The 18,710-nt window shown below is 35.6% G+C and overlaps 1 protein-coding gene across 1 annotated transcript; it reads right to left on the bottom strand.

Annotated features, from left to right (window-relative positions):
* Positions 1 to 480: 480 nt before the first annotated feature.
* LOC138708867 (nascent polypeptide-associated complex subunit alpha, muscle-specific form-like) lies at positions 481 to 11,648 on the bottom strand. Its single transcript, XM_069839130.1, has 4 exons — positions 11,637 to 11,648; positions 10,956 to 11,110; positions 9,280 to 9,389; positions 481 to 5,739 (listed from the first exon to the last, which is right to left on the bottom strand). Exons 1-4 carry the CDS (start codon positions 11,646 to 11,648, stop codon positions 1,682 to 1,684), a joined length of 4,335 nt encoding a protein of 1,444 aa, XP_069695231.1. The 3' UTR covers positions 481 to 1,681.
* Between the last annotated feature and the right edge of the window lie 7,062 nt (positions 11,649 to 18,710).

The raw sequence follows: 18,710 nt of genomic DNA, 5'->3' as shown, positions 1-18,710 counted from the left end.
TTTGGAACGTACTGTTTACTATGACTGTATATGCGGTCTTGGATCTGTGTGGAGGAGCTTCATTAGTAGAAGGAGTGGGAGTGAAGTACATTCAAAAACTCAGGTGCAGTAAAAATTGAAGTAAAAATAAAATGATGTCCCTGTACAATATAATTGTGCGCTTTAGAAAATGTAGTGGTAGCTTATTTAAGTATATTAGACAAAGGATTAGAATAGGAATGTAGTCCATTTTAATTTTGATTTTTTATATGAAGGAAATAGTACAGGCTTACATTCACAAAAACGTTAGGTCTAAAGCAATAATTTTTCAACGTTGATTAACATTTATCTGCGAGCCTACTCTTGACACAAAATGTGTCGCTGGCACGTAACACAGTTAAATGCCAACAACTCAGAAGTACCTGTAAAAATAGAAAAAACAAACAGATATATTAAAAAAAAATAAAGAGCTTTCCATTTATGCAATTTATTTTATTCCGTAATCAATATTTTACACTTTTTTTTACAGAGTTAATGAAAACACGCAACAATTTTCGCTCACTCCCAAACTTCAAACACTTGCCACATTCAAAGTAAGAGTTTGATCTGTACAAATTGCGAGAGATGATCTCCGTTGAATTCCTCTGGCGTCGAGTTGGAGACAGGGGCAAACGGGATCACGGATAAGAGAGCCAAAACTTTAGAGTGGGGGGAGGGGAGTGACGCGATGATGTAGAAAGGGAAGGCTGTTATTACATTGGTATTGGTTTATTGAATGCTTTAGCTTTCTCCACTGGTTCTCAGGGCTGAAAAAACGAGGCTGCTGTGAAAAAGTGTAATATCGAAAATTTGTTCTGTGTCTCCGATGTACGAAGAGGTGAAGATATGTTTGTAGAGTTTGAGGTGCAGGAAGTGAAGGAAAACGGGAGAGTTTGGTATAGCTTTCATTGTTTAACAGTTATTGGTACGATTTATCAACAAAGCTTTTTTTTTATATTGAAGAATCTGTTACGTTACCTATACAAATACATTACATAACCAACATTTAAAGTATTCAAACGTATCTTCGGATCCGAGGTTTTTCTGTTTGTTTTTTATAAAACATGCCAGAAATGGAAATTACTTTAGAAAAAAGTTTTAGTGGAACTCATTTGAATCTACATAATACTTTCACTATTTTCATTTACTTCATTTAATACTGTGAAGAAAGTAATGTGTCAAAGTTTTCTGATGTAAATAATTGTAAACTTTTAAAATTATAAATCCTTATATAGCAATCTTTTGCAGACTTAAGTCTTGATACTTCCTAGAAATAACTTCCCAGAAATATATTTTCATTATTTCTTTGAGATAATACTTTGGCAATAAACCCCTTTCTACTAAAAACTATTATTATTATTATTATTATTATTATTATTATTATTATTATTATTATTATTAAGCGTTAAAAGTTAATGCTTTGGTCCAATAGTTTTTTTAACTTATTTGAATTTTGTCATTAAAAGAACTGATTTGCAGAAGGCTTTATGAGAAGACTGTGGAACACGTTTTCTAAGAGAAAAGATGCTTTCATAAGCAGCTTTCATTGCACTACTGCTCCATCATCATGTTGTTTTGTCCTTTCTGAAGAGTTTAAAATAATAACAATAACAATTAAGACCTTTATTGCACGTCCGTTACACAACATCAATATGCATCATAATTACATATACCGAAATCTTGTTTCCTCCAACGCCTTCGCAATATGTTCTGTTGCGTTGTTAAGTTCATGAGTGTGAGATCTATAATGTCTACCTTTCAAACTTGTGTAATAGTTGTAAGGAGCTCGTATTTTGTGTCTCGAAATGGCTCGGACGAGGAGATATGTGACATAGGTAATGAATGAAATGGCAGCATAAAGTGGTACAAGCCACAGCTTGCGTCCTAGATAATAATATGCATGTAGCTCTTTCGGTTTTTGCTCTACTGGCAAATGTGATTCATTTTTTGGATGTGATATTTCGTAAGTGTGCAGCTGATGCGGAAACAAACTATACTCGTCACTTTCTGTTGGTGGCATAGCTTCGTGCATGTCTTTTGAAGGGGCTGGCGGGGCTCCATACATGTCTTTTGAAGGTGAGGAAGATCCGTACATGTCTTTTGAAGGCGGTGGGGGAGCTCTATACATGTCTTTTGAAGGAGGTGGGGGAGCTCCATACATGTCTTTTGAAGGCGGTGGGGGAGCTCCATACATGTCTTTTGAAGGAGGTGGGGGAGTTCCATACGAGTATTCTGGAGGATATTGTGGGGCACCGTACGTGTCTTCTGGCTTAGGTGGCGGGACTTCGTCCATGACTTTTGAAGGAGTTGTGGGGGCTTCTTTTGGAGGAGGTGACGAAACTCTAGTCATATCTTTTATAGGATAAGGTGGTTGATGATAAATATAGCCTGAAGCTGTGGAAGAATACGGTTTCTGGTAGTGGTTGTCGTGTGGATATTCCTGAAAATGTTGTAACTCAGTTTCGTGGTCATGTATAGCATATTCGTGGGCATGATGGTACGATTCTTCGTTAAAAGGATTATCATCTATACTATGGTAATGATTGTGTGAATGGTCATCATCAAAGCCATTGTGGTTTCTGTAGTCCGTGTCATATGTAGAGATTTGTTCTTCCGACGAGTCCTGACTGTAGTGATATTTCGGTGGTTCTGCTTGACTCTTTATTTCATGATTGTCGCCCGTGTAACTATGTGGATCAAAATGTAATGTATAGGAGTCTTGAAAAGACGAGGGACTTGAACCGTCTGATTGTTCGTTGTGAGAGCCTTTAAATCGAGATCTGTTGTACATTGCGGGCATATAGGAACTTCCCAGTGACGGTTTGTATTTTTCTACAGAGGATCTGTAACTTTCTTCATGTGATGGGGGTTTGTAATTATCCGCAGAAGATATGTTAGACTTTATAGGCAATGGAAGTTGATGGCCCTTAGTATATGGATGATTGTTTTCATTTACAGGGTTAATGTATGAATTAATTGGAGAATATCTATAGTCATCCATTGGTGACTGGTTAGAAATATTAGATGGTGGATCGTTGTGATTGGCTTTATTGGACTGGGGCGAGTATCCTATCGCAGATGATTTGTATTTATCCGCGAGCTGAGTTTTGGGAGTTTCAGTCTTCTGCATATTCTCATAAAATTCATAAGAATTTTTCATAGGCGATCCATCAGGATACTTTGGCGTAGGGCGTTTGTAAATACCTACAGGAGCGATATAAGGATAATTTGGCTTAGGTGGTTTGTAATTATCTACAGGGGCATCATAAGAATCTTTTGGTGGAGAATGTTTGTAACCATCTGCAGGGGAGAGATAAGAATCTTTTGGTGGAGAAAGTTTGTAATCATCCACAACAGAACCATAAGAATCTTTTGATGGAGGAGATTTGTAATCATCTGCAAGGGGTAGGTAAGAATCTTTAGTTGGAGGATGTTTGTAATTATCTACAGAAGAACCATAAGAATTCTTTGGTGGAGGAGACTTGTATTCATCTGCAGTGGCTCGATAAGAATCTTTAGGCACGGGAGATTCATAAGAATTTTTTGGAGGAGGATATTTGTAATTATCTGCGGGGAATTGGTAAGAATCTTTAGGTGGAGGATGTTTGTAATCACCTACGGGAGAACCATATGAATCTTTTGCAGGAGGAGATTTGTAATTATCTGCAGGGAATTGGTAGGAATCTTTAGGTGGAGGATGTTTGTAATCACCTACGGAAGAATCATAAGAATATTTTGGAGGAGAAGATTTGTAATTATCTGCGAGGAATTGGTAAGAATCTTTAGGTGGAGGATGTTTGTAATCACCTACGGGAGAACCATATGAATCTTTTGGAGGAGGAGATTTGTAATTATCTGCAGGGGACGGATAAGTGTCTTTAGGTGGGGGAAGTTTGTAATCATCTACGGGAGAACCATAAGTATCTTTTGGTGGAAGAGATTTGTAATCATCTACAGAGGATTGATAAGACTCTTGAAGTGGAGGATATTTGTAATAATCTACGGGAGAACCATAAGAATCTTTAGGCACAGTAGAGTCTTTTGAGGGAGGAGATTTATAATCTTTAGTTGGAGGAAGTTTGTAATCATCTACGGGAGAACTATAGGAATCTTTTAGTGGAGGAGATTTATACTCATCTACTGGGGATTGATAAGAATCTTTAGGTACGGTAGAGCCATAAGAATCTTTTAGAGGAGGAGATTTATAATCATCTGCAGGGGACTGATAAGAATCTTTAGGTGGAGGAAGTTTGTAATCATATACGGGAGAACTGTAAGAATCGTTTGGTGGAGGAGACATATATTCATCTGCTGGGAATTGATAAGAATCTTTAGGTACTGGAAAACCATAAGAATCTTTTGGAATAGATTTGTAATCATCTGTAGGAGACCGATAAGAGTCTTTAGATAGAGGAAGTTTGTAATCATCTACAGAGGATTGATAAGAATCTTTAGGTGCGGTAGAACCATATGAATCTTTTGGAGGAGGAGATTTATAATCATCAGCAGGGGTCTGATAAGAATCTTTAGGTGGAGGAAGTTTGTAATCTTCTACAGAAGAACTATAAGAATCTTTTGGAGGAGGATATTTGTAGTTATCTACAGGGTATTGATAAGAATCTTCAGACGGAGGAGGTTTGTAATCATTTACAGGAGAACCATAAGAATCATTTTGTGGAGGATGTTTGTAATGATTTGCAGGGAATCTGTAAGAATCTTTAGAAAACGTATGTTTATAATCATCTACAGGAGAACCATAAGAATCCTTTGGTAGAGAAGGTTTGTAATCGTCTGCAGGAAAATCATAAGAATCTTTTACTGAAGAAAATTTGTAATCATTTACAAGGGAACCAAAAGAATCTTTTGACGGATTGGATTTGTAACCATCTACAGGAGAAGTGTTAGACATTTCTATTGAAGGAGTATTGTAATCCTCTACAGGAGGCGCATAATTATCTTTTAACGTCGGAGATTTGTATTCCTCTACAGACAAAATGTAAGAATCATTTGTTGGGGAAGTTTCGTAATCATTCACAGAAGAACTGTAGAAATGTTTTGACGGCGGAGAATTGTAATCGCCTTCGGGACTTCCATTAGAGCCCATTAGAGGTGGAGTATTCTTGTCATTGCCAGATGATCCATATGAGTCCTTTGTTGTCGGAGATTTATAAGAATGAATTGCTGTGCTGGAGGTATCCTTAAGTAGCTTTTGTGAATCTTTCATCTGCATTTTCAAGGAGTCTATAACAGAACTGTATACATCTGTGGCTAGAGGAGGTTTCTGCTGTTGAGAAGGAGTATTGTGCACGACCATCATACTTGATTTAATTGGTAAGTCATACGAGTCTGTTACCGAGAAGGAATTATAAATATGTTGGTCGGTATGGGTATTGTTTTCTTTCAAAGTTCCTGAGGGAAAGTGGAAGTCTAGCGATTGACTTGCGATGAAGGGCTTCTTTAAAGTAGACATTATTATGGAAGGGGTTGTAACCCCTGATCTGAAATATTGCGAAAATATGTCCTTATCTTTCTCACTTGCCTGATTTCTGTCTTGTGCAATGTAAATTGGATGTTCATAATTCTGGTATTCGGATGGAGAAACTTTATGATTATATGGTATATTCAGTGAGCCTTTGGGGAATGTCCTCCAAGATCTTGTTCCTGATGACGTAGAGTTGGTCTCAAAACTTGAAGAAATGCTTCTTCCTTTTCCATCATTTCCTAAAAGAGAAAGATTACTCTTATATTTCTGTTCATAACGAATCTGATAGGGAATCACACAGTATTAATGATCTGTTCGTAGGGATCATTACTTAACCTATCTTGTTTTTGTTTCGACTTATAAATAGTACACATTTACAAATATTTATATTACCTAATCCCTATATAAATGAATTTAAGAATGAATTTTGCAAGAAATCTAGAGAAGTGGAGATAAGTTCACACATATAATCTACATACTGCATAAGCGTACATAAACGGATAAATAAATAAATATATACAGTATATAAGTAAGTAAATAAATAAATAATAGATAATATATACACACACGTTTAATAGCTTTCGAGTTTCAAACTCTTTGTTCCATTTTTAATTCACTACTATGTAACTACTAGGAAGATACCTTAAAATTGGAAGTATTTCTGAAATATATTTCTTGAAAAGCTATAAATTAAACTGCCCATAATAATATATCTTCAGAGACTGAAATGCGATTTTAAGTCACTTAGCCATTTCCGTCATCAAGCAATCCTAAACTTTCACTTTCCCCAAATGTTGTTTTCATACAATAATTTGGTGCAAAATTGTTTCGACTATTTCTTTATGCTGTCTCACACAAATTTTTCCGTTCAACAACTGCTTCCTTCTAGATTAAGCCAACATTTTACAGATATTTCCTTTTTCTATTAATAAGAGCTTTCGACTACTACTTCGACTCCTTACTTTTCCCAAGAAATAAATAACACCCAAAACCAGTATCTGCAAAATATAAAATAGTATATAATTCTGTACAAGCAAGTAATTCCTTCATAAATGAGAACAAAAATCATGACATCGCAGTCCTGAAAAAAATTCAGAAATTCACTGGAAGAAAGTTGCGTTTCTGTGTTCCAGTCGTCATGCAATCAATTATAGGGTAAATTAGGGTCTGTTGGACAGTCGGGCATGTTGGACACTTTGTACTTTAACGTGTTACCTCGCCACTTGTGGGCACCACATTCTGCTAGAAATCTATGACGGAAGTAGCCACTCGTGAAAGTGTCCAACATGCCCGACTGTCCAACAGACCCTAATTTACCCTATTATATAGAAAGCTTCTTTACATCGAAATACAATTAAATTTGAGATAGGCCTATAGAGAATTTAAATTCTACAGATTTGAAATTCTTTCGGCAACCTAACTCTATTTCTGCGGTACCTAACGATAGTTTTCTCGACGAATAAATTATTCGTTTCAAAAATTGCATTGTTTAATTATTGTACTAGTGACTTATAAGGGTACAAAATTATTAAGCCTGTGAACTGCAATGACTAAATGTAGCATCTTCATTATTTATGTAAGCCTACCTCTGTTTGACACGAGACTACGTATCTTTCAATTGTCCTGTCGTTGCTGTCGTCCGGAAGTCGGAGCAACAATTTTCTTTCCATCAGTATTAACTACACTTTTTAAATAGTTATATACATGCTCTTCATTAAATTGTAAAATTCGCTCTTCAAGTTTTCTATTATTTTGTCAATTTTTTCTTACAGAACAATTATTGACAATTTTGTAACTTCCAGACAAATCAGTAGTTTCAAATAATAAAATCATAAGAAACGATTAACTGTGAAAACCGTTTTATTTCTTCAGCTGATATGTCTGTTATTGATTGGATTGAATTCTGTTCGAGGTAGGTTTATCTGCAAATATTGTTGAAGTACACAAATAATTTGACAGTTTTTTTTGTCATATTCTGCAATAAGATTTATCAACTCAATGTAATTTAATTTATTATATAATGCAATGTATTCATTGGCCATACTAAGATCGTATAATTCTCTCACGGTACACCAAAGAGCCAACTTATGAATGGCCGTCGAACCAATTCCACATCTACGCAAGAGAAACAACAGCTGTAAACATGTACAGTACCTACGTCCTACATGTACAGATTTAAAATCTACACAAACACGTAAACAAAATACATACAATACTACATTACACACTAGAAATAGAAAACAACAAATCCATAAATTTTTAGACATCACAATAACAAAAACAGACAACAAACATATGTTTAAAATATACAGGAAACCCAATACCACGTTAACACACATACACAACCCCTTCAATCACTCTACACAACCCAAACACGCAGAATTTCGATCCATAATACACAGACTCATCAACATTCCTATGAGCTAACAAGACTATGTTGTTTGTTGTTGTTTAGTCAAATGTCCGAAAACAGGTCTGAACCTCACAAGTGATACTAAGACGGCACCACTTATGAGGAAACTAGGCTAGGATGGCCAGTTTCTTCCCCACTTCATTGCATATATCGCCGACTAGCTATATATTACACTAGTCAGACTTCAGATGCATACAAACAAATTGTTCTTCCTCTGACACATGTCGTCAAGTGAGACGTACTGCCTGATAATATGTAGATGAATATATCAGCCAGAACCTCAATCAGAGGATAACAAGACTTTAAGGAAGAATTACACACTATCAAATACATACGATATAAAATGGATACAACCCCAACATAATAGACATCACAAAAAAAGACTAAACGCAAACGAGAAAACGCGAAACAAACACAAAAACAAATACATCACACTAAGATAAGAAAACAAGAACACTTACAAGATTACATCTTCTTTCAAGAAACTAGGGGTGCTATTCATAGACATTTTGCTAGCCCGCTACGAGCGTGCTAAACTAGCCCCAGCTATCGACTGGTTACTTGTACAGGATTCATATCATATCATATCGCTAACACTGGTTCATGAATACAAAAAGCGTTAGTTCGCTGATCATCCACCGGAAGCCCGCGCTAAGAATGTCTATAAATATGGCCCTAAAATACTAACATTGCATACAGAACACAGAACATACCATAAAAACATCTTAACACACAGACAAAACACGCAAATAAATACAATTTAACAAAGTATCATGCAATAGTTGCAACGACTTCTGCATTGAACAGACGGGAAGATCATTTCAAACACGTTACAAGAACATATTACACCCATAACCAAACTACACAACAATTCAACCTACGCAGAACACATCACAACCTCGATCACAATTTCAGCAATATAGACCCTGACATGAAAATACTACATATCTAGCAAAAAAAAAAATTACACTCTAGAAAAATAGGAAATTTACAAACATACAAAAAACACACCCACAACACATCCTGAATACTCAACTCAATTTCAAAACGCACACCCATTTCGACATAATCATGTACACACTCCACCAAAACAGGAAACCAGAAGATAGCGCGGGATCTTCACTAGGCTTCGGACAATGAAAAATACCACTTCGAAACTAGTCAGCCAGGTCATTTTTGTAATGTTAAAACAGTAAAGAAGTTATAAAGTAACAATTGGATTTACTATTTATCCACACGCTTTGATTATTCTTTAGAATGTAGGTGAAACAGTTCACATTAAGTTAGACCTTATAATAACAATGAAATATATACTAGCTGTTTTTAACCGAAGTAATGTTTCATCCTCATGCAATTTTTTCCTTACCATTGTTACTTGGATAGTAGGAAGAGTTACGATTTGCAATGTCTTCAACGCTGTACACGACGTGAATTCTCGTGCTGTTGCTACGTTGAGATTCAATTGGATCCTTGTATCTGTAAAATGCAATAGAGATGATTCAGGATAATAATAATAATAATAATAATAATAATAATGATAATAATAACTGCTGCTATGATTTTTGATTTTCATTGCCGATACATTCCCCTATCCTATACTTACTTAATGACTTTACTGTGTAAACTCCACAAAGAAATTTTGGAGCTTCTGTGACAATATTTAGTTCTAATTTTGTATGGAGTTATGGGAGCAATACAACTTCCTTTCCCCAGTCATTTTCATGTGAAATTCCGATCAGAAATGTTTTGGGGCATGGTTGAGTACCGTCACAAGAAAATGAGAGTTTATGGTGGAATTCCGTCCTATTCAAACAACATTTTCCTTCCCATTTTGTAGACTTAGTACTCTTTGTACTTATGATGTACATTAATTTTATAATTGTATTATCACAAACATGAAACGTACATTTAAAATACGATTAATGATCAAACGTTTTGTTTAATATAAAAGAAGAGTTTACTATTCGTTTTGACCACACCTGTGGAGTAACGGTTAGCGCGTCTGGCCGCGAAACCAGGTGGCCCGGGTTCGATTCCCGGTCGGGGCAAGTTACCTGGTTGAGGTTTTTTCCGGGGTTTTCCCTCAACCCAATATGAGCAAATGCTGGGTAACTTTCGGTATTTGACCTCGGACTCGTTTCACCGGCATTATCACCTTCATCTCATTCAGACGCTAAATAACCGAAGATGTTGATAAAGCGTCGTAAAATAACCTACTAAAATAAATACTATTCGTTGCACGCATTAAAATGTTGTCTGTTGAGTTTGTTGAAGTTATTTAAATTATATGAGGCTGTCACCAGTAGAAATGGTACCGTTTAAGAATTGTCCTATCATATCCTGTAAGATTGAAAGGACATACAATTTAGACATATCCTGACTCAAACGAGGCATAAATTTACACCAGAAAACCTTGAAAAATAAACAGCGGTCAATTGCAATGTAGCTGGAGAGTAAGCTGTTTCAGTAACTTTATTTCAATTACATTCTATCTTTATAAAATTGAGATCTATTACGAGATGGAATTTCCAAATACAGTAAAACCCCTATTTAACATTGTACAGGACTCCTGAATCAGGATGTAATTTAAATTTTTAGGGTGCTATTCATAGATATTTCGCTAGCCCGCGCTACGAGCGTGCTAAACTAGCCCCGGCTATCGACTGGTTATTTGTACGGGATTCATATCATATCGCTAACACTGGTTTATGAATACGAAAAACGTTAGTTCGCTGATCATCCACCGGAAGCCCGCGCTAAGAATGTCTATGAATACGGCCCTAAATTGTTAAGTAGTTAATACAAGTTTATACACATTTTAGTAGTGTCTATTTTAGTGCCTATTTTTACATTTTTAGTGCATTTTTAGACTGCCTAAAACAGGATTTTTAATACCTAAATGTCCTCAGCTTAATAATAAAAAAGAAAAATAATCAACGAAGTAATTGTTTATGGTACATAAAAGTAAATTTCATGTCCTAAATATTGTTTCTAAACATTAAAATAAACTTATAAAAACCGAACCCTTATACACATACAGACCTATCTTTTTCATCCAGTTGTCCATGTGAGTCGCCAACGAGACTTCCTTCGCGGGACACAGTGGCATATGCTGGAGCAAACATGGGCTGACTGTAGGCATCTCCGTCTTCCAACAAAGTTAAAATAAAGTGAAATAATACAGACTGCAGAAGTCCCTGTAGAATAATGAATACAGTCATTAATTACTTAAAAACTGTCAGATTTTGCCCTTAATTTGTCTAGATCCATTTTTTTTTAGATTTATTTAGCCGGTCAATATCCACCCAGAAATTGTCACTGTCTTGCAGTCGTCCATTTTACGTAATAGATCAACCGAAACCTAATACACAGAGTCAAAGTACCCAGTATTCGTAAAGAGAACAAACTCCCGTGCAATAACTCCCGATGCGATATAAAGAACTGGATACGCTAGAAGTGACTAGTGACATAGACCGTTGTTCCAACCAAGAAATTCATGGTTGTAGCTCGTGTAGAAGCGCCTCTGATACAGATATTGAAAAAAGATTTTTGTGATAGTTGTGTAAGACTATACAGAGCATTATTCCATTAAAAATTCGATTTTGAAGAATTGTAACATAGACCGTTATTGGGCCCTACGCTTCACTTATTATTGTGCACTATGTAAAAAAAAAACACATTTTATATCACTTTCCTGTAGAAAATTTTGATACCAGCACTTACCTGAGAGAGCATTGTTCGTCAAAACACACAATACATCTGTCAGACACATAATCCCAATGCGACTGTGGGACTTGTTTGTGAATGTAGCGGATCTATTGTTTCACACTTGTATGACAAGAAAGCAGATATGCTATGTTCAGTCTTAAGTACCGTACAATTCAGGTCCGTTAATTGACACTAGGACGGAAGAGTTTCCCAATCCATAAAGTGAGATATTGTGATGATCATCACTACTGCTACTACTACTACTACTACTACTACTACTACTACTACTACTACTACTACTACTACTATTACTGTGAAATTATGTCACAAAATAATGTATTAATTACAGGCATAGTCTTAGAAAAATATCCAAGAATCTGTTTTGTAGATGTTTGAGTAGTAGAATTTGCATTATTTGATAAACCTACTTAAATAAAAAGAACAAGTATCACGAAGGTGACAAGTACTTTCTCATTATAGGTTTTACCCCTCCCGTAACATCTCTGTTTCTTTATCATAATGCGAATAATATTACATTGTTGTGGACAGCTTCAAATACTTGGAGTGTACTACAAGCAGTAACATGAGCTGCTACCAGGAAGTCAAAAGAAGAATAGAAATGGCAAAGGAAGCTTTTAATAGAAAAAGGAGCATCTTCTGCGGACCTCTGAGAAAAAGGAAAAAAACTAATGAAGAGACCAGTGAAGTGCTTTGTATGGAATGTGACATTATATGGGACAGAAACATGGATATTACGACGGAGTGAAAATAAACCATTAAAAGCATTTGAGATATGGATATGAAGAAGAATGTAGCGTGTAAAATGGACAGACAGAATAAGAAATGAATCTGTGCTAGGAAGAGTGATAAAGAAAGAATAATGCTGAAACTGATCAGGAAGGAGTAAGAAATTGGTTAAGAAAAAACTGTCTATTGAAGGATGCACTGGAAGGAATGGTGAACGAAAGAAGAATTCGGGCTGAAGACGATATCAGTTTAGACAACATTAAGATACATGGATCATATGCGGACACTAAGAGGAAGGCGGAAAATAAGAAAGATGGGAGAATACTGGGTTTACAGTGAAAGGCCTTGACGGTATTAACTTAGAGCGGGGAAGGGTAGGCGGCCCCCATTGAATGAGCGAGTGAGGAGTCACATGCGGCCGGTGGGCTGGTACACCATCATTCTCATTTATCCCATACAATTCGGGGTGCACAATAGTAGTCTACTCAGTATGGCCGACGTGCAAAGGGTCGTCCTAACCCGCCCATAGTCACCGTGACCTAATCTAACCGTGATCTAACCTACAGTGAAAGACCTGCCCTTGGGCAGAACTCTATGAATGGATGGTTCATTTTCGGGAACCTTAATTTAAAATACATTTTATGTATACGAAATTATTTACTATGCTTTGAAATAAAATCATTTCGATTAGATTGCACACAAAATCATATTATTCATAATCAGGCTTCGGTCCTGGGCACAGAAACGCATGAAGTTCAGAACACACGGGAGATTGTATTATGTTGGTCGAGTGGAGTGGGAGATGCAGCGCACCGTTACTTCGTGTCTCAACATGTAAACAGTCCGTCACAGTACGGCACAAAATATATTTCACTTTGTACATATGCAGTATATACAGTACATTCCTAGTGTAGACAATAAATGTCTACCATTAAAGTATTATCGTGACTTGTAACCTTCAATCAGGTGTCCCTACGCCGAAGCCTGTTACACGTACCGCAGCCAAGCAGCAATAGGCCTACACACAACGGTAATGCGCATTAGGGACCCACCTGTGCTGTTGCACACGGGTCATGACGTCATTTATACTCCGTGTAGTCTAAACCTCATACTGGTTACTCTGTGTCCCTAGGCCGAAGCCTGTTCATAATAAACCTTGTACAGTTTAGATAGATTTAGGCCGATATAATTAATTTTGCTCAAAATAGATTATGTAGCTCTTCGCATGCAGTATTGGTTACTAATATCACTTTGTATTTTACAAAAAATATATATTTAAAGTTAATTGACATTTTAAAAGGCAATAATCCTTTGTACAGGGACATCATTTTATTTTTACTTCAATTTTTATTGTACCTGAGTTTTTGAATGTACTTCACTCCCACACCTTCTACTAATGAAGTTCCAACTGTCCTCTACACACAGATCCAAGACCGCATATAGTAAACAGCACTGAGTTAGTGAGTGTAGTACGTTACAGAAATATATTCGAGCTTTCCAGTGACGGAAGAGCTTTCAATATTGAACCATATTTTCGCACAGGTACTGTCGTCCGTTTGCCTAAGTCGCATCCCTGTTTCCCCCACCTGCTTCTGCTCGCCCCTCTGTAAAAGCAGGGCTGTCTTAGCTCTTTTCTGAAATTATTAATTTCTGTTAGGAATTGGACGTTTACGTAATATTATACAACTGTTTAAAATAACTTAAATAAAAGTGCCTCGTTAAGTAATTAACTGTCACGTGATTTCCCCCCTTTCTACGACCCTGCGGCATAACCACTTGGACGGACAGTAGATAGCATTTCTGAGTAATTTTATCTGTGCGGGTCGAGCAGAAGTGAAGATTGAATTTACAGTACGTAAGGTACTCTTTTATAGACTAGGTACAAACTTATTTCAATATGAGTTACTAGTGCGAAGGACGAAACTGGCAATTGGAATTAGATGCAATAGTCTATAGTGCGATAATATGCACAAAAGAACTGAAGCCTGTATCGAAATGAACGGGCACCATTGTCAAAAATGTTTAAAATATTCATATTATGATTATTTTTCAATTTTACTTCATTCTCTATATTGTACGCTAATGTGCTGTAGAGAGTATAATATACACTGCATAATTAATACGTTCGCCTGGCTAACTCAGTTCGTGAGTAAAAACACTTATTCTTAATACAGTACTGTATTAAGATTAAACAAAAACCTAATGAAAATTATCGAACTCAAAATCGCGATATTTTCTAGTTTACGTAAATGGATGAACTACTTTTCTTCCCTCCTATATCTAGTAGAGTGATTTGTTTGTGTTTTATGTCAGTATCATCGAATTACAGTCGTGGAAGGGGGTACCAATCTGTGTTTCCGGTTGTCTAAAGGTATAGCCAGGTTAATATTAAAAATATTAGTAAAAATAAAATGATGTCCCTGTATTTATGGTACTAGTGAGCAAGCGAGGAGTAACCGAGGATGTAAATTTCCGCGAGGGGATATACAAGTCTTGATTCACTTGTGCCATACAATATTTTTTCCCGACAACGACAAAGAAACCAAAGAATCTTTCTACTTCCGTTAAAATTAGGAATGTTGGAAGAATTTGCTACTTTATTCACTAGTAATTAAAGCAAAATTGTATCCATTCTTATGTTAAAGTGTTGCGAGATTTGAATTATTAAAATGCAACTTTATAGGTAAGTGTAGGAAAATAAAATATAGACATGTACTGAAGTGAAAATAAATTAAGAGACATTCACAATGAAAAGTAAACTCAAATGCGACGTGAACGCCAAAGCTTTGCGATCAGGTTACTTAATGCAACCATTCACAATGATTTTCGTGAACATTAACATTTGAACTTAACGAAAACGTGATCGTACACACGTAACCTCACTTGTAAATTTCATATTGAAGGTTTAGTTTCTAGTTCTCACATAACTAAATCATTTGTCATCATTACATTCTTCATTTTAATAGTTTTAGAAATTTTTCCAGGATTTATTTTTTTCTTTCGTGATTGTTTTCCATAACATTGCTGATAATTTCTTCCATTTCTAAATGTTTTACGAGTTTTCTGCAGTTAATCTTGAGTACGAGTACTATCTACTTTTTTTAGTTCTACTAATTTGTAAATTCAAAATCGCCTTTACTGAGCATAGATCTCTTTCATTTTTAAACCAACACAACTGCAGTTTCATTCCTTAGACTGCGTATTCTACGTGTCTGTGTATTCCTGATACAGCGCTCATTTTTTAAATTGTATAATTGCATTTCCTGAGCGAATTCCTTTTTTCAAGTAATCCCATAAGTTTTTATTCTATTTTATTTTTTTTAGTCCTGAAATTACAGTGATGTTACTGAGGAGTGTTCCGTATTAGTCAATATTTTCATATATTTATAATATGCTTAAAGCTGATTTCCTGTTGAGATAAAAATGGATTAGTAAATCAAATATTTTGTTCATGATTGTTTCCACATGTTAATAAATCCTGTTCTTTCATGATGCTCGCAACAAGATTATCAGTACCGACTTAATAACGTAATTGTTAAATTCATTGTTAAACTGTATAATTTTTTTTTTGCACAATTCATATTTTGTATTCTGGACCGTCGTGGTCGACTACAGTTCTAACAGCATACGGAAAGTAATACACTTTATCATTTATTTATTTATTTATTTAGTCATTTATTTATTTATTCATTTATTCATTTATTTATTTACCTATTTATTTATTTATTTATTTATTTATTTATTTATTTACTTAATCTGGTAGAGTTAAGGCCATCAGGCCTTCTCTTCCACACCAACAGAAATACAATACAACTACAAGAAAAATTATACATCAATGCAATTAATCTACAGTAATAACGAGTGACAGAATGAATATGACATAAAAAACAACTGAACATAGCAATAGAAATTGAAAATAATAAAAATTAGTCTAACATATTAAATGATGCAAAAAGAGAACAAACAAAACGTAAAAACATATGCAACAAATACAGACACAAAATAACAGTGTCACTCAGCATCATTGTTATTAACCACTGGACAATAAGCTGTTCTAGTATCCTGGCACAAAGACAAGAGAAAGGGTTAATCTAACAAAAGGAAATTATTGCCAAAACACTAAAGATAAAAACTTCGGCATAAATATAGCAACTTCTCAGAAACGGATTTCGTGAGATAAAACATACTTTTCTAATTTACTTTTAAACTGTGACAGTGTCCGGCAATCCCTGACGTCACTAGGTAACGTATTCCAGAGGCGAGGTAATGATACAGTATAGGAGGATGAGTATAGGGAAGTTCTGTGACGAGGAATGGAAAGGGGAGATTGATGTTGATTTCGTGAAGTAGGAACTGAGAGCGTGAAGACAAGTAATTTGGAGAAGAGTTATGAAAAATTATATATAGAAGTGAAAGAGCGTGTATGATTCTTCGTACCTTTAGCCGCTCCCAAATAATAAACATAAAGACGCTCAAAATTTCAGAATATTATTTATTATTTATAGAAGAGAAAATTCTGAAACCGAATAACAGAATAGAGTATAAGTAATAAAGCAGAACTATAAGTGAAAATAAATGGAAAAATTGGGTAAATTTCTGTGAGATGGGAAGAGAAACTGAAGTTATGCACATTGCATTTCTTTAGGTTACAAATAAAATATTACATAATTATATAGAAGTCTTGTTGTGTTACAATAATGACTAAGTTGGGCACTGACAAATACTTTTGATTTAATAACAAAGTACATCTATTTTATATTATTATTATTATTATTATTATTATTATTATTATTATTATTATTATTATTATTATTATTATTATTAGTGTATAAAGAACGCATTTCAATTTATTCTTCTCCTTATGATGTTGCTTCAGTCCATGTTCTCCTTTCCATTCATTCTTCATCAGCATGCACAGAGTGATTTATATAGAACTGACACATTTCTTTCATTAATTGTTTTAAGACGAATTGTGCTAGCGACAACTTATTATACCTAAAATGTAGAGGAATTTTGGGAGATTTTTTACCTCTATAGCAAATATTGTCCGGCGTTGTCAAATCCGGAGATCTCGGTGGACACAGGTTCCTGGAAATTATTCGGTCGTCACATAACCGGATAAATGGAATCATGCTTCATCTGTGAACCATGTGATGGACAATATGGCAGGATTTTGCACAATGAACGTCTGAAACCAACGACAATAATTCAATCTTTTATCCTTATCTGGTTCCTGTAGCTGATGAACAACCGTAACCCTATATGGCTTTAGGCTTCCCACGGTTGTTGTTGACGTAAGAGCACGACTGGAGCAGTCACCCAAAAAAATTCATTAAGACGATTGTCGCAGGAGACAGGGTACACCTACTCAATATGTCAGAGAGCCTAAAGCCATATAGGGTTACGGTTGTTCATCAGCTACAGGAACCAGATAAGGATAAAAGATTGAATTATTGTCGTTGGTTTCAGACGTTCATTGTGCAAAATCCTGCCATATTGTCCATCATATGGTTCACAGATGAAGCATGGTTCCATTTAGCCGGTTATATGACGACCGAATAATTTCCAGGAACCTGTGTCCACCGAGATCTCCGGATTTGACAACGCCGGACAACATTTGCTATAGAGGTAAAAAATCTCCCAAAATTCCTCTACATTTTAGGTATAATAAGTTGTCGCTAGCACAATTCGTTTTGAGACAATTAATGAAAGAAATGTGTCAGTTCTATATAAATCACTCTTTATTTTATACAACTACTAACAGTGCGACGAACTGTTACCATTTAATAGTGCAGCGACATGAAAAGCTTTCAATATAAGTCTGAATGTGAATTAAATCGGGAAGTAAGCAGATCGATGGTCTTGTAGCAATTCCAAGTGTCTGGGCATTAAGTTGAATAAATAATAATATTTTCTCGGGCAAATAGGGAGATGAATACGATGAAAGAATAATGGAACGGAGAAAAATTCTCTCCGGCGCCGGGATTTGAACCCGGGTTTTCAGCTCTACGTGCTGATGCCTTATACACTAAGCCACACCGGATACCCACCCCGGCGTCGGACAGAATCGTCTCAATTTAAGTTCCAACTCTTGGGTACCCTCTAGTGGCCGCCCTCTGCACTACGTCATAGATGTCTATGAACGTAGGACTGAAGTCCACACATGTGCTGAGGTGCACTCGTTATGAGTGACTAGTTGGCCGGGATCCGACGGAATAAGCGCCGTCTTAAATCACGAAGTGATTTACGCATATCATATGTACTTCGGTACATTAAAATAATATATATAAATAAATATAAATAATATATATAATATATACAAATAGCGAGAGTTTAGACAAT

This window comes from Periplaneta americana, chromosome 1 (genome assembly GCF_040183065.1).
Source record: "Periplaneta americana isolate PAMFEO1 chromosome 1, P.americana_PAMFEO1_priV1, whole genome shotgun sequence".
NCBI classification, from domain to species: Eukaryota; Metazoa; Arthropoda; class Insecta; order Blattodea; family Blattidae; genus Periplaneta; species Periplaneta americana.
The sequence above is the reverse complement of the archived record's forward strand: the minus strand, read 5'-3'. Positions and strand labels throughout refer to the sequence as shown.

Excerpts from the sequence above, each read along its gene's own strand:
- LOC138708867 (XM_069839130.1), bottom strand. Across the intron at positions 9,390-10,955 it reads CAACTGGATGAAAAAGATAG|ATACAAGGATCCAATTGAAT; the intron begins GTCTGTATGTGT and ends TGCATTTTACAG. Across the intron at positions 5,740-9,279 it reads CTACTATCCAAGTAACAATG|GAAATGATGGAAAAGGAAGA; the intron begins GTAAGGAAAAAA and ends TTTCTCTTTTAG.